This window comes from Poecilia reticulata, chromosome 3 (genome assembly GCF_904066995.2).
Source record: "Poecilia reticulata chromosome 3, P_reticulata-male-v2, whole genome shotgun sequence".
Lineage (NCBI taxonomy): Eukaryota > Metazoa > Chordata > Actinopteri > Cyprinodontiformes > Poeciliidae > Poecilia > Poecilia reticulata.
Genome location: NC_088832.1, coordinates 25,837,799 through 25,861,258, shown reverse-complemented (window position 1 = coordinate 25,861,258; position 23,460 = coordinate 25,837,799). Strand labels below are relative to the sequence as shown.

The 23,460-nt window shown below is 38.9% G+C and overlaps 2 protein-coding genes and 1 non-coding gene across 5 annotated transcripts in view; 1 reads left to right on the top strand and 2 right to left on the bottom strand.

Moving 5' to 3' along the window:
* The window catches only part of LOC103462736 (FERM domain-containing protein 5), a 68,103-nt gene extending 53,752 nt beyond the window's left edge, over nt 1-14,351 (bottom strand). The window contains exons 1-2 of one of the 2 annotated variants that reach the window (XM_081605358.1): nt 13,979-14,351; nt 13,696-13,787 (exon numbers count right to left, since the gene is read on the bottom strand). In XM_081605358.1, coding sequence (XP_081461484.1) covers nt 13,696-13,787; nt 13,979-14,282 — 396 coding nt within the window. In that variant the 5' untranslated portion in view covers nt 14,283-14,351. The remainder of the gene's footprint in view (nt 1-13,695; nt 13,788-13,978) is intronic. The other variant, XM_081605359.1, reaches the window with a different exon arrangement.
* Nucleotides 14,352-15,295: 944 nt separating this feature from the next.
* cry5 (cryptochrome circadian regulator 5) lies at nt 15,296-20,044 on the top strand. Of its 2 annotated transcripts, none has more exons than XM_081605360.1 (11): nt 15,296-15,358; nt 16,907-17,129; nt 17,237-17,431; nt 17,535-17,653; nt 17,756-17,910; nt 18,197-18,337; nt 18,411-18,578; nt 18,674-18,814; nt 18,970-19,121; nt 19,205-19,425; nt 19,536-20,044. In XM_081605360.1, the coding sequence occupies exons 1-11, from the start codon at nt 15,316-15,318 to the stop codon at nt 19,595-19,597; spliced, it is 1,620 nt and encodes a 539-aa protein (XP_081461486.1). In that variant the 5' UTR covers nt 15,296-15,315; the 3' UTR covers nt 19,598-20,044. The 2 variants fall into 2 exon arrangements, with proteins under 2 accessions (XP_081461486.1, XP_081461487.1); XM_081605361.1 differs by lacking the exon at nt 15,296-15,358 and adding an exon at nt 16,338-16,459.
* Nucleotides 15,987-16,058, bottom strand: trnah-gug (transfer RNA histidin (anticodon GUG)). Its single transcript has one exon. It is a non-coding gene; the product is annotated as a tRNA-His (tRNA).
* Nucleotides 20,045-23,460: the final 3,416 nt, after the last annotated feature.

The following is a 23,460-nucleotide window of genomic DNA, read 5'->3' as shown; positions in this document are numbered from 1 at the left end:
TCCCACATATCACTATAATTTTAGCACAAACCAGCATGAGAAGCTATATGAGGGAGATCAGACCATTTTTGAGACATTCTCATGCTGTCCTCCTCTCTGGGAGCCATGGGGACGTAAAAAGAGAAGAAGAAGAAAGACCTGCTCTGCCTCTTCTGGTTTTAAAAAGGAACATAAACACACCAAGCAAACAAGCAAAAGGCAGTGCTGCATAACAGCAAAGAATCATGAGATCACAAAGCTGTCCGTTAGCCCTCTTTTAGTCTGACTCCTATGCTCGCCCTTCCAGAGGATGAGAAAGACACCCAGCATTTGCAAAGACACAAAGAGAAGAGATGGATGAAAAGTGGACAAAAGACTGACCCTGTGTGTATGTCTGCAGTGAAATAGTGCAAGACACAAAGGAGGGAGCCAGTAGGAAGCTCTTTGACTGGCACTTGACTACAGTGCGCACTATTTCTCAATGTGAGAGAGCCACTGATAACTACGGTTACCCACAGTTATAAAGGGGATGAGCAAGAGCGAGCGATTAGTATTCCACGCACACATAGTTGCTCCACTATAGCAAGAGTTTAAAAATAGACCACAGCAGACTTGGTCTGAGTAGCGTAACTAAAAAAGAGGTGCAGTCACAAATGAGGAGGGGGATCCAGACAGGTCTGGAGAACATGACAGTGAGATTTTTAATGGCTCTTTATTCTGTTATTATACTTATTGCCTTTCTTCAAACAAGTATCCCACATTAAAACATTTAATAAAGCAGCAGTTTCCGGTATTAATGGAGACCTTTAGAAGCTCATATATGAAAATACATATGATTCTTAATCTGCTGAACAAGCAGAGATTTTTGCTGTATGGCATCAGACAGGAGAACACTTCATGGAAGTCATAATGGATGGAGCCCAAAATGTCATTTGTCTCTTCAGTGAAAACTTGCATACGGCCAGTTATGTTAATTAATGAGATCATTTAGCAACTTCTAGTGACTTTTTGACAGTCATTGTCTTTATTGATCATAACTTCTCCACTGAACCTCACTTCAGAAACTCTGTACTGTTCCTGAAAGTTTTGGTATTTTACTTGCCAGTTTATGTTTACAGGCCAAAATGCTGTTAATTTCTTGGCTATATCATATGCAAAAAACAATATTTCACCATGCACAGGACACGGTGTGGTTTCGTGGAGCAGGATCGCCATCTACAGAGACCATCAATCCTGCAATGAGAAGACCTGGGGTCTACTGGTGAGCAGTTGAATCATTATCTACTCTATTTTCTTTCTAATTAATATTAAATAAAGTTCAATAACGCCACAAATCTTAAAAAAAAACCAAAAAAACTGCATGTTAGTGGGAGGTCAGCCATCCTATTGCCAGTGAAAGCCACGCCATTCTGCCTGTTCTCGATTCAGTGGAGCAATCCCATCTGTCAGATGGCAGGAGATAAAAAATAAACTGTCGTGGTGAGAGCCACAATTCTTAGAGAGGGATTTCTTCTTACATCTCTCCCTCACAATGGTCTCCAAGGAGGCATTTCCTTCTCCGAGACTCTTTCTGCTGTGTTACAGTCATTCCAAGCAGTCTTTAAAAGGCATTATTTTTAACATGTATTTATAAATGTATTGCTTCCAAGCACGTTCCGTGAACCGTTGCACTTATTTTTCCTCCTCTGTATATTGACGACCTAGAACAGGATAAAGACTGTCACATAATTTGACTAAAGATGTCTGTAATGATGGAATATAGCAAGGTAAAAAAGGTTACTGTGGTGGAAAAGAAAAGAAAAATATAAGTTTTGCAAAGACCAGCTCAAGGTATAAATGACAAGACATGAAAAAGCATAAAAAAACAATTGAGGTTTCTCATTTAATATTTAGAAACAGGTGTATGTTTTAGTTGATTACTGCAACAGCGTCTTCACAGGTCTGACTAATAAATCAATCAAACAGCTGCAGCTGATCCAGAATGCTGCTGCTCGGGTTCTCACTAAAACCAGGAAGATAGAGCACATAACACCAGTTTTAAAGTCCCTACACTGGCTCCCTGTAGCTCAGAGAATAGACTTTAAAATACTGATGTTAGTTTATAAATCTCTGAACGGTTTAGCACCACAATACCTGAAAGATCTGTTATTACTGTACCAACCATCTAGACCCCTCAGATCTTCTGGTTCTGGTCTGCTCTGCATCCCCAGAACCAGAACCAGACGAGGAGAAGCAGCATTCAGTTTCTATGCACCACAGATTTGGAACAAACTTCCAGAAAACTGTAAAACAGCTGAAACACTGGGTGCCTTTAAATCTCAACTTAAAACTCACCTGTTTAGAGTTGCTTATGGCTAAATTAGGGTTAGAGTGCGGGTTTTGATGTCTTCCATGTTTTTATGTCTAATGTTTTTAATTTCTTCTTCTTTCTTTTCGACGTTTTAATGATGTAATGTTTTTTGTTTTTATTTTTTATTTTTTTTTATTTTTAAATCTCTCTCTTTCTCACTGATTATTTCTGTTTTTATTTTAATTATGTAAAGCACTTTGAAATGCCTTGCTGCTGAAATGTGCTATACAAATAAAATTTCATTGAATGATTGATTGGTTGAAATCAATACCTTGAAAAACATCCAAAAAAAAAGTTGTTGGTACTGTCTTAATGCACCACAACAAAGGAAATCTTCAGAGCTGCCGCAGAGTTCACTCCATGGGAGATTGGAGCTGAAAAATGTGCTTCATCATCCCGTACTGTTAAAATGGCTCAGCGGATTCATCAAGAATACCAGGCCTTTATTACATGTAACAACACGCAGGGAGGCACTTTCCCTGGGGACAGCAAGTGGGACAAATACAACGCAAACACCCACACACACGCACACACACACACACACACACACACACACACACACACACACACACACACACACACACACACACACACACACACACACACACCACAGACCACAGCACATAACCTCAGACAGTGGAAGCACTCTTAATTAGTCCATGGTAAACCGGACTCATGAACATCACAAGTTCATACACAGTGTTTGAGATTCAATTGTACTCATTATTCTGGAAGTGTAAAATATTATATCTCAAAGCAACTTTTTTCTTATGCATTTATGCAAATTCATTTAGTCTCTGTGATGCAAAGTAATTAGCGGATGGTGTGTTTCCCTTTAGAAAGGTTCTGAAGTTATTACAGTCATCTTTCTGGGGTAAAGCTGTCATTTTTCTGAGCCCAGATATTTAATCTTGAAGGTCTTGCACAAATGCACAACTCACAGAAGTGGGCTTAGACAAAGGACACTGCTGTCTGCAAAGTGCAGAGCCAGCACTCCCAACAGGACATCAGCATCTTAGTGTAATTAAAGCTTTTTGCCTTTTCAAAGAATCCTCGTACCTCAGTGGACATAGGATACTGCAGATTTCCTTGATCCTGTAGGAATTCACACAAACTGTCACAATCACACATGCACCTACAGCAGTACTTGTCGAAATGCTAGTTTATAGTGATGTAAAAAAAAAAGAGACCATGATAAACATTTCAAAAAGTTTTACACACACTGATGATGCACAATAGACAAAATTGGTAAAAATGCACATCCTTTAAACTGAGGCTTTACATTATGCACTTCTGGAGATTTAAGATTTATTTTTCATTTGCTTTTCTGGATCATTCCAGAACGCTGTTCCCATAGTTAGAGTCATTTGGAGAACTTCTGCAACATAGAGGTGACAAATGTTGTTGACAAGAAGAGCTGAATGCAGTTTTTGAATCAAAATGTGTTTTGTTTTACACCTAAAAAAATAACTATTTATTAGTTCTTAGTTTTAAGAGCCAGTCTAGCAGTTTTCTTAGCACTGCTACACAAGAATAACATTAAAAACAACAAACAAAAAGCACAAATAAGGATAATTAAAACTGCCTCGCTGAACTTAATTTGTATGGCGATAAAATGGGAACAAAGAGAGGAATTGTCCTGAATTGAACATGTGAGCCACAGCTGAGTAAAAATCACACCACTGAGACTGAAATCAGTAAACACAGAATCACTGCCGTGCCTCGGCTTGTCCTTTCTGGCGACATCCTCGGTGAATCCATGCCGTTACCCAACAAGCTTTGTCTCCCCTTTAATGTCTGACATGAAAGAGTGCATGAGAAGACTCGAGTGAGAATGAGAGACAGCTCTCTCATTTCTGTAAAGCCGTACAGATTTCCCAGCAGTGAATCCTGCGCAGGGGTAAGATGGATTTCTCTGCCTGTCTGATATAAACCAGTGTTGCAGCATTAATACACATCCGTTCTGCTAATCTCCAGAGTGTTGCTGCTGCTGCTGCTGAGTGAAGAAGTATACAAAAAAAATGTAACAGCCTTCTGAAAATAAATGGAGTAGGAACAGTATGCACTATTAGATGTAAAAAAGTGGATAGGAGACACAGAAATAGCGAATTACAAACTATGAACTATTCATTAGTAAAGCCTGTTCGTTTTAGCTGTCCTATTCACTGCATAATCCCCAATCTAAAGCTGTTAACATACATCCAGAAGGGCAATTTGGTTTGAGCTGTTAAAGTCTGACTGTTGCTCGGCTCCTAAAATTGTGCTAGAATCTTCTCCGTGTCTCCTGTATATGACAGAGAAATTACATAATTATGTTTCATCTGCAAATTTAAAACGAGCCTGCTGGGGACATGTTCACACTGCACACAACGTCCTCAGTACTGATTATAACAATTTATTGCAACACTGTGTTGCTCTAATGCATGGATGGCTTGAGCTTTCCATTTCTCAAAGGCGCAAATTGTTCACATGAAAAATAAAGTAACGGCTAAGTGAGGTTGTGTTTTATTACGTAGCCTCTAATGCTAATGTTCACATGGTAACATCTTCCTGTGCAGGTGAGATGCTATGCAGAGGTTCATATTGTCATTACAGTTTTATATATGATCTCTTTATATCAATGGGAAAATTGAATTCGTGCACTTTGCAGAAAATTATTTTTGCTTCTCCCTCATTTTCCTTTTAGCAAAAATGCTAAAGAATTGAGGAATGTTTTCAAATGTCGATTTGTCGATCAACTAAAGGAAATGTGTTAAACCTGGAAACAAAATAACATTTTTGTTCTGTAATTTAAAAATATAAACATATGGTTACAATAAAACCAAGCAAGCTTTTTCAATTGGTCACATTCCTTAAGTTGTTCTAAGCAAGTTTTACTTGCAGTGGGTGGATTAAAGGCAAAATGTCATCTGGCTCATCACTGAAATGAAAATTGTGATAATATTTGAAATTATATAAATATCATTCATCTTTACATTTGATTCATTTATTGACTCCACAAGACTAAGTATATGCAACAGATTCTGAAAACATACATATTATCAAATATTAAATTTTTTACTTCACAGGCGTAACTATATTTTGAGGCATCAAAGAATCAACAAACTCAGACTTTCTGACAAGCACTATGAAGTGAGGATGTGCCTTAAAAGGAAAAGTGGATTCGTTGTATTATCAGAACCAACTGCAGCTGTATTGATAAACTAAACAGACTGTGAAAATAAATGGAAATATGATTGCAAATATGGTAAATATTAGACTTGGAATGCAGATCTGAAGGCTCCCACACAAAAGAGTCTCAGTTTATTATATATCAGAGTAGGTTTTTTTTTTTTGGAAATAATTCGAAAATTGATATCTGACTTCCTAATAGACTTTACTCTGCACCCATGCAGACAACAACATTTCACCATTTCTACAGTTTCTGTTTAGTTCTTTGCATTTCAGATACTTTAATACGGCAATGAGAATCTTTTGCCAACCAGAGGGAAACTCAGAGTGAAGCAGGCAACTTGACGTCCGACTGTCTATAACTTAGACATAATCACTAGTCTGCATCCTAACAGAGTTTAAAACAAAGAAAAGCCTCTATACTGGCTGTCTTTTGTTGAAATGTCTTTAGCATCATTACCAGTGTGACATATTGCATATCTTCATTGTGTTGTCTGCAAGTGTCAAGCTTACTCAGGCAAAGCTCATTAACTCGCTCAGCCGCAGAGTTGCCAGCTTATAGAAGGTAGTCAGACAGTGAGAGGAAAATAAGAGTAATGAAAGTAAAAATGGGAACAGAGAGAGATTTTTTTGGGAGGAATTTGGGGACCAAGAGCATAAAGAAAGAAGACGGCTGCCTGAGACTTCAAACAGACGGGTAGAAGAGAGACAGTTAAAAGGCAAACGAATAAAAAGGGTGAATAAACAGAATTTGGTTTACTTATGAACCTCACTGAGATGCTGCTGAAGCACATTCTTTGAGTGTGCTGGAAAGTAGGTTGACTCTGTTGCATTGCTGATCATAGCTTGAAGCGCTGACCCGCCTGACATTAATGACATTTGGAAAACAAAAGGTGACATAATCCCGATCTTGAACAAAGATATTTTCGCATATTTTTCATACCTGTCAAGGAAAATGTGAAATTCAAGACCTTCATCATTGAATTAAGCTAATAAGATAAACTAGACCTATCTGTCTGTCTGTCCTTTGCCTTTTACTTAAGCTGATTAACCCTCCCTGTTGTGTCTGTAAGATAAACTCAAAACTTATAGTATTTTCTGTTCTAACCAGCAAAAGTGTTTAAAATTGATAGTTTATGTCAATGAATGCCAGTATCATCAATATGAAAACCATGTTTATGTATAAGACGGTCAAATGGTTTTGTCATATTTTCATTATGACAGTTCTCTTGTGAAAAATGTCATATTTTCATTAAACTACTTGTGTCATTATTATGTCATTATTGTGTATTGAAAATGCACAATACAGGACCATACACTATTTTTACACCTATTTGAAATCTACAGTTATATTACACTTGAGTATTTACAGTTTTCTTGGTTGCTTTCATGCAGCCGTCAACTCAAACTCTACATCTGGAAAACACTTCGCACACAGATAGTTAAGAAAAGCTGTATATAGTCAGCAGTGTAGTTAATTTTGACAGACGTAAAATAAGCAAAAAAAATAAAGTTATTAAACCGCAGTGAGTGGTATGTAAGCAATTGCTGAATGTCCAAAAGAATTTGCAATTCATCTGAAGGAATGAAAACGCGATACTGTAATGCGCACCATGACTAAATGTTGTGGAGGCTGAACAGTCAGTTAGAAGATCTTTAATTCTGATCAGAAAAAAATGCATCAAACAAATGAGAAAAAACTGCAAATAAATGTGTTTTAGTTCAATAAGAATTTGCCTGTATTGTCATGTTTAACTGAAATAAATTCAAGCGAAATCAGACTCCAAAGTTAGATGTATTATGCTGAGAGCCTTGAGGGCTTACCTCAGCATTTCTACACATTAAAGATTTACATATCATCTTGCTGGCTCTACCATAAAAAAGACAAGTCACTTTCATATTATAGCAGGACTGCTTAAAGCTGGTGGTGATGCAGCACACAGAGCACTTTTACTGTATGTTAATGCGTTATCTCTGAGAGAAAGAAAAAAGTGTGAAAGCGCCGTCATTCCCGGTTTGTGATGGTTGCCATTGTTGTCCTTACGAGCTAATAAGACCTCAGGTTGGATCTGGAAAACGTTGGGTTCGTTAGTATATGGTAAGTGATGTACACTGAAGCTTTATGAAGTAAGGCTGAAAGAAAAAACACACACTTCCTCACACTATTAAAGGTGTTACGTGTATCACCAAGAACTGTGAGCTGCAAAATCAAGCCTGTTAACATTTTCTTTGTTAAGATGCCTAAAATGTGGAGATGGAGAGTTAGTGAACTTATTTACTGAAAGAAGTAAAGTTGAGTTTGAGCTAAACAAATGAAATTAAGCCAACCGTGTATGAGTTTCAGCAGGGCTTTGAGGTAAAGAGTAAAAGAAACAGGCCCTTGAATGGATGAAAACAAAATATGTTCCAACCTCTGTTCCAATTTTAGCAGAGCACACCAGGAGGAAAACATCATGAGAGCACAGAGACCACTTTGGAGAAAGGAGCAACCTATTTCAATAATGCATTCACATCACAAATGAGACACTCCGCTTCCAAGTTCTGTATTTGGCTTCAAAAGAACAGCCTTAATTTCATTAGTGAGCTATAAAGAAGCTGAGCTAGTGCCAGGTGACTAAACCACTTACTCACACTGATGAAGTGCCACTCTTTGCGTCAGTGGTATTCTATCATTCATTTTGCTTTCAGTCTCTGAAATTCATATTTTGGTCCATGATAAGAATATCAATTAAACAAAAAAACTCTAAATGATCTCAGTTTTACTCGGTAGGTGGATGTGATGGCGTGCTCTAATGTGCTTCAATTGTAAAAACAACACAAAAGTCTCCGACTGACTTTCCTTTCCTCCAAAAAACATCATTCAAATGATATATCTAATATATTTAATTAGAAACTAATGAAAAAAAAAAAAACAGCTCAAATAATTAGGTGTGTGTTGGGGGTGTGGGTGTTCTGCAGTTTCATTGGGATAAGGTTGATTAACAGCACCAGACTTCATCTAATTAAGCTGCTTCCATGACAACAAAATTCAACCAGAGCAAAATAAAAAGAAACTCCCAGGCAAAAACATATGAATGAAATCATCGGGGTGTTTGTTTTTCTGTCACTCAGATAAATAGGAAGATATGAAACTGGATTAAGTTGTTAATATTATATGACATTTTGATTGTAAATATCAGGCTAAAAATATCTCAATTCCTAAATCATTAGGACATAGTGGTATAATTTAGTTACCTTACAAATTAATTTCAGAAAATATACATACTGAGTGCCTAAAAATGCACTATTGATCAACACATTGCATTGCAAAAGTCTACTCCACAAGCTTTAATATATTTTTTAGGACTTATGTGAGATAGACCAACAGTTGTGCAGATAAATAGCACAGCAATACATAGTAGTGAGGTGAAAGGACATTGATATAAGGTTTTCAGATTTATTACAAAGCTCCAATAGTTCTCCAATTTGTACTGTTTTCCACTGTGATTTTCCTTCTGCCACCTAAACACAATTATAATTTCAGGGCTAGAATTAAGACTGTGCGTTAATAAAACGAAATAAAAAAAGAATCAATAAAGTTATGAGAGACCTTTTAAACGTTCCTGCAAACAGCCGGGGCGTCAGGATGAGTTCTAGGATTTAAGATCTGTTTAAGAAGTTAATCATTTAATATGACTAACCCAAACCTGAGAGAAGTGGATGTTAATCCTTTAGGTCCTTCATTTCACAGCTTCCACTACGTCACCCTTGATTTCTAACACTAATTTCAGAAACAAATAAGAGTTATTTGCCAGAGGACCTCAAAGACTGTGCAGACCTCTAGAATATAGAGACAAGATGTCGCTGAAAGAAAAACCATCGAGGATCTACAGTGAAATCTTAAAATCAATCCTGAAACGCAACAAACTTTGTTGCTACTATTTTTTTGTATTTCTTCACCTCTACAGCACAGATGCATCCTTCTGCTCGCTTCTCCATCAATTAATCATCTGCCTAATTTCCTTCCTGCAAAATCATTTGTGTGCATCAGCACTAGGCTGGATCATACCAGTTTGTTGCATAAATGCAAGCGCCTGTGGATGTCCTGAAGGGTAAAGCCAGGATGAAAGAACTTGAAAGATCAATGAGCATGAGTTTCCCCCGTGTTTGAGGGATTATAGAGTAATCAGCAGCAGTGTCATTAATGGCTGAGGGGACCAAGTGTGCTGGTTGCATGTAATAAATGGATGTTGGTGAGAGAATTTGATTAGGCTTGAAACCTGGCATGCTCATTTGCAAACTGAACAGTGTGGTGCCACAGTTTGTATGAAAAGAAACACGTTTCACCTTTCCGTCAGCTTCTGTGCTGCCTGTAGCTTTCCCTTTAAGGAAGGTCATAGCTAGCATCATTCCCACATGATGTGATTTCAGTGTAAAAGTGAAAAAGGCTAATTGAGCTAAACGTAGAGTTTGCCCGCTCCGGGGCCTCGTGAGGACCCTTTTCTTTTTTCTGGGCCACATCTCTGAGGTCTCCAGGACAAGACAGGAACCACACGCTCTCATTTTCAATGCACACACACACACACGCGCACACACACACACACACACACACACACACACACACAATGTTAGCCTTCACAATAATAACTCGAATGTCAGGACTGAAGGTGAGAAATGAGATCAGCGGTGTTGGCTTGTTTCTACTGACTTCAGTAAGTAGAACATGTAAAACATAATTATCTTAGTTCCCTCAATGTCACGTTCACAAGAAACATTATGGTGGTAAATAAAACAACAATTGATTAAGCTGATTATCCCATTTATGTTTCCTTTGATTCTCGATTAGAGGTCCATAGTGTAAAATAAAAGCGTCTTTCATAATTTCTCCTGATATGAAAAGCAAACAACAAAAGCTAATCCCCCTCACTGGAAGCTGAACAACACCATTAAACATTCTGTCCCTGATGCGTGCTTTTATTTGGAAAAGAGTGGGACCTTCATGCCTTGACAGCCGAACACTTTGACTCATGTTGGGGTGATGGAATTGCTTAAATGGTCAGGGAGAACAAGCAGGGTCTACTTCAGTTCACACAACTCATGAAAAAATACATCATGCGTTTTATCCTTCTTTGGCCAGATAATACTGTGCAAAAATATCCAGAGTTTTGTTTGTGAAGAAATTGAGTTCAAGCTGCTGTCACACTGTTTTCGAGTTAACCATGTATGTGTATATTTTTTTTAAATTGTTTTTACACAGGTCTAAACTTGATAAAAAGAAGATGATTTTGTAGAACATTAAGTTCTGTCATGTATCCTGTCACAGTGCCTTCATACTGGGATCAGTGGTATGGAATTCAATGTTCTGTGGGTCATTACTGGGTACGTTGCTTTTAATGAAGTTAATGTGTTAGCTTAAGTTCGGGAGCAGATCTCTAACCACACCTCTAATTTTCCAGGCAGCCTGTTTATACTCTGCTCACCCAATCATCTCAGTCTGTTAGGTTTCGTCAACCCCACCCTCCCATACCCTCTACCTCTGTCATTTCATCCCTCTTTATTCTTTGCTTTCTTTTTGCTGCAGGTTTCGTCTAGGGGAGGGGTGTCCAAAGTCGGTCCTCGAGGGCCGGCATCCTGCACATTTTAGTTCTCTCCCTGGTGGTAGTAACAACCTTTTCAGCTTGTCAATGTTCCTCTTAGTCCTTCTAACGAGCCATCATTTGATCCAGGTGTGCTAAATCAGGGAGAGAACTAAAACATGCAGGATGCCGGCCCTCGAGGACCTACTTTGGGCACCCCTGGTCTAGGGGGCCCTATGAGGGTTTGGGAAAAATAAGAGGAACCATTTCCTGAAGACCAAACCCTGACACAGAGTCTTCACCTCTCAAGCCCTCCATCATTCTCCCCAGATACCCAAATCATTCAGATCATTCATCCCCTTCACCCCTTTATCCCTTCATCCCTCCATCCCTTCATCAATAATCTCTAACCCTATATCTTTGTGGCGTAGCCCTTGCTAGTGAACTGTAACATAAATACAGTGCCTGCAAAAAGTGTTCATTCTCTGAAATATTTTATGCTTCTTTTGCTTTTACAAATCAATCACAATCGACAAAATGTTGTGTTTTTTGACTAAAGAACTTCACCAAAAAACTTCAAAGTCAAAACGTAAACAGAGTTCTATAAAAAAATTATTATAATTGGACACAAAAATTCAACATAAAATAAGTAATAGCATAAATATTCAGTCACTTCAAAGAGATTGAGCTAATTCAACAGAGGTCCAGCCAGTTGGTGCTGGGAGTCTCAAAATGAGTGGAATGGAGATCACCTAAGTATGCTGAGCGTGTCTAAAGTGATAGTAGTGTAAAGACAGCTGTGGCTGGAAGGTCAGTTCGCTGGTTAATCAGTATTCCTGACTACCACAACGACAAGAGGACAAAATAACACTCCAAGCAAATCAGAGAAAAGGTTACTGAAAAGTTTAAGTCAAAGCTTTATGGGAGAGGTGCAATGAGAAAACAACTGTTGAAGAAACCTCGTGTGAAGGTTTGCCAAAAGGGAAGGTGAGAGACTTCCTATTTATCCCATCCATTCCACATGCTAAAAATTGTGAATTTTAGTTTTTACAAAAATGGCTAAAACTTAATCTCATTCTCATGATTCTAATGTGAATTATGGGATATAAATCACGTCTCATTTGCCGAATGTACTGATGCTCCTCAAGTACAGCGTAATTTTTCCAGCTACGCAGAAAACTATTTGTTTAAAAGAAATTTCATGGAAAGTTCATTGAAAAAACATCCATCTTTATCTCCACTTGTTTTCCACTTATCTTCTTAACAATAAAGAAGAGAGGGCAAGCAGATAAAGATCTGAAACTGTCATGGAGTCACCTCTTTTTAGTCACACACACTCAGTTGTTGTACATGAGAAACTTGCTTTGCTTTTCCTGTCATTTCCTAGAAATATGCAGGTGTTGATGGCCTTTATGTGTCGTCATCTCTGATTCAGCAGCACTGAAATCCCTTTAGAAAATGAGCATCAAACGCAACTGCAGCAGTGATACAGTCACACATCAAACGCAGAGAGCCACTTGTTGTATGAAGCACTGAATATGCATTAATCATAATGTCTCTTGAACTTCAGCACTCAAACAAATGGTCTGAAGTCATGTCTCGTCTTTATTCGTGTCAATGTTGACTTTTAGGACAAACCGTAACCTCGTAGAAGGGTTTTGTTTTCACAAAATATTCAAGGCTTTACTAAAGCAGAATGAAAACTCAGAGAATAAGACTGATGAGTAACAGGACTGATAAGCAGCAAATACACAACCTCAGAAAACTATAAAGCAGACCTTCAACAAACTCTAACATTATTTATCATACACTACAACATAGGTCCAAAACAGAACTTGAAAAGTAATAAAATGGCCTGGTCTAGTAGTTTGTCTATTTTCACAACAGACAATAATATCTATGACAATGCCATTATGTTGCAAAATATATGTTTCTTTTCTCATTTTCCATGAATGTGTACAGTTTCACTGAAGACATTTTGCGAAACATAAGTTTGATTTTGTTTTTATTTGAAGGGTCTTGCAGATTTTTGAAGGCTTAGATACATTTCGATCCAAAAAACTCTTTGAATTGTTAAGGTTGCCGACTCCGGGTCTTTGTTTTCTCAAAAATGTACTGTTTGGGACAACTGTTATCTAAAATTGACGTTTGCATTGTCTGCAATAGAAAGAAAAAAAGCCTAATTAAGTTCAAAAATACACAAGGCCTTTTTAGTTATAGTCTCTATACTGTTACATTTTTTTAATATACATTTCTAAACTTTCCTTTTAACATGACAGCGAAGCATTTTCAATAATACATGAGCAATAATCTGATTAATTGGTCCTCCTGATTTATCCTCAAGCTGTGGTTCTGTGGTTGCACACTGAAACCACTCATCCTGCCAGTGGATCCAAAAACCTCCACTAAGCCAACTACTGACTTTGCTCAAGACCAGATTATCTTGATTTTAAATCCAGCGCAATGCAAGCATAAATCTGTAAAATATAAGCGCTTATGCATAGATGGATTTTTGTGGGTGTGTGTGTGTGTGTGTGCGTATTATGCTCCCAGTTGGCGTGTAGTGCTGTCTGATTAATCCTTTAAATTTTCTACGCAGTGCACGCACAGCATGCGGTCATGATGATGGCATGTCCTCACAGGTAATTCTCTGACGAAAGCAGCTTCTGCAGCCCTTCTGTCCTGAGAGGCGTCAGAGCACAAAAACGCAGCCACATCCGTCATGAACCAGCCTGCAAAGAGGATGATGCCTTCTTTCATGTGTTTACAACAAGCAGTGAAAGACATGAACGGACAAACGTCATTTCACCTGATCACTCCCTCCTCCCTTAACGCCAAAAAAAAAAAAAAAACGAAACAAAACAAAACAAAACAAAAAACAGTGAGGTGAATGGAGAAGGAGCAAACGTCGGTCCCCACTGACCTGGATCGTGCAGGTGTACTCCGAGTCGTCCAGCAGCCTCACCGTGCAGTTGCATTCCCTGTCCAGACTCCTGACGCTGCTGCTCATCAGTCGGCTCAGCATCTTCTCGATCGTCTGCAAACGGGACCAGAGAGAAGCGCACAGACACGGGTCGACTTTCTGTCAGGTTAACGGCGTCCCTGCTCCGTGCTCCAACACCTGGTCGGTGGCGGCGACTGGTGCATCGTTTTATCATCAGCGTGTGAGTGACTCTTATCAGCAGCAGCGTTGTCTTCACTCGGACGAGGACTGGAGGATACCGCATCCGCGTCTGCTGCTGCCGGCGATGACAACGACGGTCTGGTTGGTCCGTCACCCCCTCACCACACCTGCCCAAGCCCCTGCCATGCCATGCCGCTCGCTCGCTCTCAGCGCTTGCTGGTTGCTGAATGAGGAGTCTGCCAGCAGCCAGCTGAGCTTTGGCTGAGATGCTGCCTGCGCGGACACAACGACAGGAGGCGAAATTCCGATAGGCTGCTGTACGTCGTGACGGCAGCCACATGGTCGAGCATAATAACACAGCAGGGCCCCCCCCCCGCTAAACAGGTCAAACTTTAGACAGGTGAGAGTCTGAGTGCATTTTTCAACGACTGACATGTCAAAAGGAAAAAGGCATTGGACAAGTTGATCATCTCTTTTATCATTTGATATTTCTAATTTTGGTTTTGGGTTTTACAAACAGGAATTGCAGTGGCTGTGAAAATGTACACATGCCTGTTAAAATGTCCATTCCTTTGATAAGTAATTCCAAAACTTTTATGCCGTTGCCATAAAAAGCATAAAAGGACTGGGCAATTAAAGTGAAAGCTCATTTATTTGAGGACAAACTGAAAGGCTGCATGAGCCTGGTTGGAAAGATGGGCTGACAAGAAATGTCAGATTTGGAGAATTTCTAAAGTGACTGTCAAGTCAAGATGTAGCACCTTGAATGATGAAATGAAATGAAAATAAAGTTTTATTTAAAGAAAGCAAACACTTGTAAAATTGGTTAAGAATATTTTCTTTTCTTTTAACAAAGTTGTTTTTTTTTCTGTATATTTTATCTGAAATATTTTACCACAAATTCCTGACCTTATAACAAACTGCGCAGAGCCGTTGTAGGCACTTTGTGGATGAAACTCATTTCAGCTGCTGGTGTCCAGAATCGTGCTTTTTCAGCCATGATACATATCTTACAACAATAAATGGCGGTTGACTTGCAAATTAAGAGCTTTACTTTTTGACTCAGCTTTTTCTTCTTGATAGGCCGGAGCAGTTCCCAGCTTACAAAGACGAAGACCAGTTTTGTCTATCCTAACATGTCTTCTGGAAAAGTCATCAAGATACCGAAACTGGAAAGAGGTTGGGTCATGCACCAAAGCAATTATACATGATACAGAAGTCAGTTATTTTTGACTTGTTTATTAAGACCTTTCTGTTAATATGATGAATGTGGAATCACATCAAAAATGTATTGAGGCAAAACTTCTTACATCACTATCTAATTGCAATGATTTTCCTAATCTTTGGGTAAAATCTGTTTTTGAGTTTATACACTAAATGAGAATGGTTGAGTTCTGGATTTTACAGAGCACAGTCTTCTAATGGGAATATGCAGATTTTCAGTTTCATGAGCAATGTCTCCCCCTAGTGATGATTTGGGATTGACAGAGACAAATGAACGTGTGCAAAAACCTCCGCCTACAACAGAAATGTGAATTTTGTAGAACAATTGAACTAAGGCTATACTATGCTACACTAAAACAGGTGCATACTTTTAAAATGCTGCCTTCTGAATGCGGTAAACAACACAAGGTAAATGATTCTAAAGTGTTCGGGTAGTACTTACAACTGAAAATACACATCGCATGACGTTTCTGTACAGTACAATTGTGTATAAATCAGCGTTACAAATACTTTCCAATCATTTTAAATTTATCAGAAGCGAAAAATAAAAAATGAACTCATCTGCCGTGACATTGTATCGCAATGCCGTGACCCGGATTCGAACCGGGGTTGCTGCGGCCACAACGCAGAGTACTAACCACTATACGATCACGGCGAGCTACGATGAGCTGCTGGTTCTGTTAGTTGAAACTTTCCAAGTCTTTCCTGCACATCAAAAAAGTTTTACTGATAATGTGTTAAAGCTTGAGTGATTTGATGAGTTACTCTTTCTTTGTATCGGATAACTGGAAAGCATGCGGATTACCGCTATATTACTGCTGTTAGTGAGAATAATTAATTGTAAAGATATAACTGTGTTCATTGCACAATACTACCATCTGGTGGTAGATGCGACGAGGTGCTGCAGAATTTTTTTTCCTTCTATTTCTGATCTCTGTTCTGATTGGTTGCGCTTGGATACGTAACCATCTGTTTCCTGTTTTGTAACACAACCAATGTGCATATTACAAAAGAGAAAATTATAGAACGGTGCGAAGAGATCCCGGTAGGGGTAAGGTAGGTAAAGCTATTTGTCAGATTAATCTTCTATCTTTGTATAACATATTGATATGTGGCCACCATAGCATACACTGACTTGGCTCCGTTGAGTTTTTGCAGTACAGTAGTTCAATTCAGTTTACTATGCAGCGTCAATTCACAACAAATGTCGTCTTGAGCCACTTTACCAAAAGAACCATTTCAATTCAGCCACCAGTATTGAATATAACATTTGTCATCAAAAATTAGATTTATTATTCAGTGCATTAGGCAAAATAATCATTTGCAGAACTAAATGCAACTTATGCTCATTTCACAGGTTGTCGCTGCAGGTTCGTTGTTGCAGCAGAAGTTTCAACAGTGCAGATTTTATGCTTTTGTTGAGATTTTTTACATGTGCTATTTGACAGTGAAATTTCCATCTCTCAATTTTTAAAATGATTTCTCCCTTGTCTGCATTCACAGATCACCAGGAAATGGCTCACGTGTGCATACACTGGTTCCGTAAGGGACTCCGGTTACATGACAACCCAGCACTGATGGCTGCACTGACAGACTGTAAAGAGCTTTACCCTGTGTTCATCCTGGACCCTTACCTTCACCACACCAAAGTTGGCATCAACCGCCAGAGGTTCCTCATCGGGGCACTCAAAGACCTGGACTGCAGCCTGAGGAAACTCAACTCCAGGTAAAAACATGGACAGAGCTTTCAAAGAAACATCCTTTTTAAACATTTCTCATTGATATTTACGACTGTTCTTTTATAACGACTACACCGTGTTGTGATTTGGCCAGACTGTTTGTCCTGAGGGGGAAACCAGAAGATGTGTTCCCAAAATTGTTCAACAGGTGGAACGTAACAAAGCTTACTTATGAGTATGACACAGAGCCGTACAGTCTACGTCGGGATGAGAGAGTGGCCAGTCTGGCAAAGGAACACGGAGTCGATGTCATCTACAAAATCTCCCACACGCTTTACAATATAGAAAGGTAAATGTCAATTTGAGTATGTCCAGATAGATTTTAACTGCTGTTATTCTCAATTTCCTGCACAGTAATTTTGTATTCTTTCTGGATTGCTGTCCCTCTGAAGAATAATTGAAGAAAACAATGGAAAACCTCCTCTAACTTACAAACGTTTGCAAGCAATAGTGCAAAATCTTGGTCCACCCAAGAAACCAATCCCTGCTCCAACTTTGGAAAACATGAGAGGTGTGTAGCAAACAGAACCACAGTTTGGAATACTTTGCATTAACAAGGGAATATGTTTTGGTTGTCAAAGTGTGACATTTTTTCATTGTTTATTTGCTGAAGATGTTAAGACTCCTCGCTCACAGAAGTATGAGGACGAATACAGGATTCCGACTTTAGAGGAGCTTCAACTGGACTCACAGTTTCTGGGAGAGGAGCTGTTTCCTGGAGGAGAACAGGAAGCTCTGAGAAGACTAGATGAACACATGAAAAGAACGGTACAGACCTTTTACTCACCTACCACTACCTGCAAGACTTTGGGTTCATTCTGTAGACTAAAGCTAATTCATCTTTAGGGAAAAAGATGGAGAGGTTTACCATCTTTGGCCGTAGTGTAGTGAGTCAAATCAAGTGATCCTCTTTTAATACATCGGGAATGCTTGACTATCTGAGCCTTGCAAAGTAAATCTGAACAACCTTTCACTGAAATGACAGTTGTAATGTGACACAATGTGAAAAGGGAGCGGGATTCTGTGTCTGTAAATTTTAATCTGCTTAATTCAGGGATGGGTGTGTAGCTTTGAGAAGCCTCAGACTTCTCCAAACTCCCTGAGTCCCAGCACCACGGTCCTGAGTCCTTACGTCACCTTTGGGTGCCTCTCAGCAAGAACGTTCTGGTGGAGGCTCACTGAGGTGTACCGGGGGGTGAGTGTCACATTGTACTTCTGGTTAAATAAAAGCAGTGGCGTTAAAATGGCTAATTCTGATTTGTGCGTAGAGAAAGCATTCGGCTCCTCCAGTGTCCCTTCATGGTCAGTTGCTCTGGAGAGAGTTTTTCTACACCTGCAGTGTGGGGATCCCTAATTTTAACAAAATGAATGACAACCCAGTGTGCACAAAGGTGGATTGGGACACAAACCAGCAAAATCTTGCTGCATGGAGAGAGGTACTGCGGGTTGAAAAGTGTTCATACTCTAATTAGGGATCATTTCGATTTCTTTTCTCATTACTTTTATGTCATGATGTTGTGTTTCCCTGAAGGCTCGGACTGGTTTCCCCTTCATTGATGCAATCATGACTCAGCTGAGGCAGGAGGGCTGGATCCACCACCTGGCCCGACATGCTGTCGCTTGTTTTCTCACCAGAGGAGACCTGTGGATCAGCTGGGAAGAAGGACAGAAGGTGTGTTAGTTTGCTTTTATGTACAAATCCAATCCCGGCCTATGGGTAATAAGCATCTCGTGATCTGCAAAACGAAAGCTTTGCACAATGTTGCTTCTTTGCAGCAGAGTTTGCAGCACAGTTGTGACTGAAATAGCTTGTTGTCTCTTCCTGAGGTCTTTGAGGATCTCTTACTGGATGGTGACTGGGCTCTGAATGCAGGAAACTGGCAGTGGCTGTCGGCAAGTGCTTTCTTCCACCAGTTTTTCAGGGTTTACTCCCCCATCGCGTTCGGTAAAAAGACGGACAAAAACGGAGACTACATTAAGTGAGATCATTTCCCCTGTTAAACTCAAATGAATTGTGTAATTTTATTGCAACGGAGCAACGTTGAATTTAATCTGTATGCAGAAAGTACCTTCCTCTGCTGAAGAAGTTTCCACCAGAGTACATTTATGAGCCTTGGAAGGCTCCCCGCAGTGTCCAGCAAGCAGCAGGATGCATTGTGGGAAAAGACTACCCACATCCAATAGTACAGCACGAACAGATCAGCAAGAAAAACATTCAGAGAATGAAGGAGGCTTATGCTAAGAGGTCTTCAGACAACAATGAGTCACCTATCAAAAAGCAAGGTATTACAGGAATATACATCTCTCCAGGCCTTTTACCTCCTCCGCCTTAACTCACAGTTGCGGTAAAAACCCGTCTTCCTGACAACTACTTCTTTTTGCGTTTTTCATAGGTGTGAAGCGAAATGCTCCATCTGTCATTGAAATGCTGCAGAAGAAGAGCAGGAAAGAGTAATGGGACACAATGAAGAAAATGTACAAATCACTTAATAATTACCACAAAGCAATCTTTATCATAAGTTACTGAATATATTAAGGATTTTGGGACCTTGTATAAAAAATGTTCTGTCTGACCTTTTTATTATGCATATCATAAATCATTTTCCCTTTGTGTTAAATGTTTAAAAGGTACTGGGAGAAAAAAAGTTGCATTTAAAGTTAAGCTGATAAGCAGCGCAGGAGTTGATGAGTTGCAAACAGAAGAATCTGAGCAAAGACGTCTTGCACCTAAAAATGTTACTTTTTCCTCAAATTAATATTTAGACTAAGATTACTGGATATCTTATTATTAACCCTAAAAGTATTTTTATTGTTTCTTGCCTTCTAGCTAAAGTAAGTGCCTTTTATTTTACATATTGCTGCAAACCTATTTCTGCCTAAATAAAGACGATGCGAAATATAATTGGTGCTAATTATCTCTTGTCTAAGATTCCAGGATTGGTGTTACGATGTTCGTTTTTTGTGTAGAGCCACAATGAGGTTTTCCTGCTTTTCCCACCAGAGGTCACTCTAGATCTGCATGTAGACAAGGTGGGCTTCAGCTCACAAGAACACAAATGATAAACTCTTCATAAAAAAAGAAGTTTTGAAAAAATTTCAGAACCAGTGGATGAGCTCAATCTAATCTACAGTGCTTAAGTGTACTTACTATGCACCTGCTTCTTTATTTATCCAGTTCAGCGGTTCTGACGTTCAATATAATTACAACTATGCGCTACATGCACGATTATTAAAGGTCTAATAAAATATGGAAGCAGATTGTGCAAGTTTACAGTTTTTGTTTTTGATTGACACAGGGCAGTGTGAGATGAGCAGGACTACATAAAAGCAGTGTGTGTGTGTGTTTCACACAGCTGTTCATGGTGGTCAAGTCTTCTCATGTTTCTCCTTCCTTGGACATGACACTGGTGAGAATATCAAGAGGATGATGTCACAGCCTCAGCAGCAGCGCAGACGGTCATACAAAGCTGTGCTCAGTTTCCACAGAGACCAGTAAAACATCAAAACAGTCTTCTGGTCAACACTGTATCCTCATAGGAGTTAATATTCTCACGTACTTAGGTTCAGTCAGCCATTTTTTTTTTTAGGAAAATAATTTGTGCAATGAGTGAAAACAATATCTTTACAACTCTTCAGATAAATTTGATCGCTTTCTAATCGTCTCAAATAGATCCATGAATCTGTGAGTAACAGCCCTTCTGTATCTGCCTCTTTCTCGTTCCCCTGCCGGCGTGGTCCTGTTCCTTTGCATCCCTGTCATCACTTCACCACTCAAACCATCTTGGAACCGTAAGATCCCCACCTGAATTAGAACAGCTTGTCCCCACGCAACTGGGGATCATGTAGCTTTAATTGTAGAAATTTATCTCTAGTGTATGTTGCCAGCAAGTCCAGACATCAAAGAACTGATCTGAACTCCTGACACTGGCTGTTGAAGAGTGGGGCGATTCGGTAAACCTAGTGTGGACTTCTCAAAGCTGAGACCAGAGGTTTGCAAACACTATGAAAAGACACACAACCTTTTATGTCTCACTTTCTGATGTTTAATCAGATAAAAATGTTTTCTTGTTTTAGGCCAGTTAGAGCTACCAAAATTATTTCGATTTTTTTTTTCTATATCCCAGAATCAGTTTTACTAAATTTTCTTCAAAGTCAGACATTTTATACAATTCCATGAGATTTGGTGAAATTATCTTTAAATTATATAACTTGGTTGAAATGTGTTGGATATCTTTCTTTGAACCTCTCATAATATAGTTTGCTAGAATTTGGACCCATTCTTCCAGACACAATTGATGTAACCAAGTCAGATTGTGAGCTACTTCCTTACACACACTTCAGCTCCGCCTCGTCTGGGACAGATATCGGGGAATTGTGATGTTCATGAGCCACATAGCTCATGTCTGCACTTGTTTCACTGCGGATAATAACACTCATCAGTTTTGGTCAGCATCTTCACAAGACTTTCTGCTTTTATTCTAGGGTTGAGACACACATTTCACACAAAGCACATTTTTTTTCTGTTACACAGAACCTGTCTCCTTTATAAACAGCATAATATTTTATTAATTCAATCTCCAACTGTAGTTTTATTAGTTTGCAATAATTATGAACATATTCTAGCCTTCCTACAGTTAAGAACTAGTATGTTTTTTTTTCTTTTTTTAATCTGTCCAAGCATAAGGTTGATTTTTATAAACTTGAATGTCGGAGTAAAAAAAAAAAAAAACTTTCTCTTAGTTGCACTAATGATAGGAGACTCAAAGGACTAGATGTCTGGAAGTTGTGGCGACTCATCGAAGGGTCACCTTTCATTTCACATGAAAAATAAAATGTCAGTGAAAATGGAGATCTACATTTGGTCAGTCTGCTTCGTGCATTTTAGTCAGTCCTCGTCTCCACCAGGCCGTCCCACTCTCTGAACCGATCCCTGTCCATTATCACTCAGGTTCTAATGACCAATTCCAACCATTTATATTTCCCCCTCTGGACCTGCATTCTATTTCTAATCGTGGACAATTATGTTTGCAAGAGACAGATAATGGCATAGAGTCAGAGGTAGTCATCTCAGAAATCATTCTTCCTAGATGTTCTGGACAAAGAGATTTTGGGAAATGTTTTATTTATAGCAAAAGATGAAGCAATAGACATGCAGGGCTGAAAACCTGCCTGTGCAGCAAACTTAGGTGATTTCATGTTTGCATATTGATCATTTACTTGGATCAGGATTTGTCTGCCAGAGATCACTTTAGTTATAAATACATTTTCTAGACTTCCAAAATGCTTTATAATTATGTTTGTTTTGAGGTTTGTTTGTTTCATTTTTATATTTCTTTATATGTTAGCAGAACATAATAAGAGTATTCAGCAACCTGAGAAGTTCCCCTTTTGCTATATTTTATAAATATGTCTAAGTTTAATAAAATGAGAAGCCCACAATTTTCTGTTAATTCAGTAAATATTAAATCAGCTGATGACAAATATATTGTTAAAATATAATGATCCACTTTTGTTAAATTTAGCATATTGTGAAAAATTAGCTCTTTGTGTTATTGGAAAATTGAACCCCCTTAATGTTGGAGAAAACCTAGGTTTTCATGACGATGGCTGCTCATCAATTAATCATTTGTAGATCGATAAGATCAATCATGCATTGATAACTTGCATCTGTAGGTCACAAAAAGTCCAGCACTGAAAAGCCCCCCAGTTTGGATGCCTGCACAAGCATCTGAGGCAACTGTTTTCTCCAACCCCTTTCACAGGATGAGGCTCTGCATCTCATACATATCTATCATCATGGTATATGCGTGTGTTTGGATGGGGTGAGGCGAGTGTCCTGCATTAAATAACAGAGTCCATTTTTAGATATCAGTTGATTTATCCATCTAAACAGTTGAACAGTTACAATATGTAGATGCCACATCCAAAAAAAGGGGGGTTTCCTTAATTTGTAAGTTGAAATCCTGCATTTTAGCAAATTTTACTAATCAAGTTAAGTCTGAATATCAGCTCCCTGAAAAGAAAGGTGGAAACATTTTGGAGTTACAAAAGCGGATGAAGGGTCAATGGAGCAAATCAATTTAAATAGATGAAAGGAGGGCGCATACGTATGTGTAACCTGATGAGTGGAATCGGACAGACATCTTTAAACTTGATAGGCAGAGCTCAGGAAGGCGTAAGTCATGGGAGAACCAGTGCCAGTCGGTCAGCAGCTGATGCTGTTGTGGAGTCTGTTTACAGAGTAAGACAGACATAATATAATATAATGTAATATGATTTTTTGTTGTGTTTTGTTATAAGATAGCACACAGATCTACA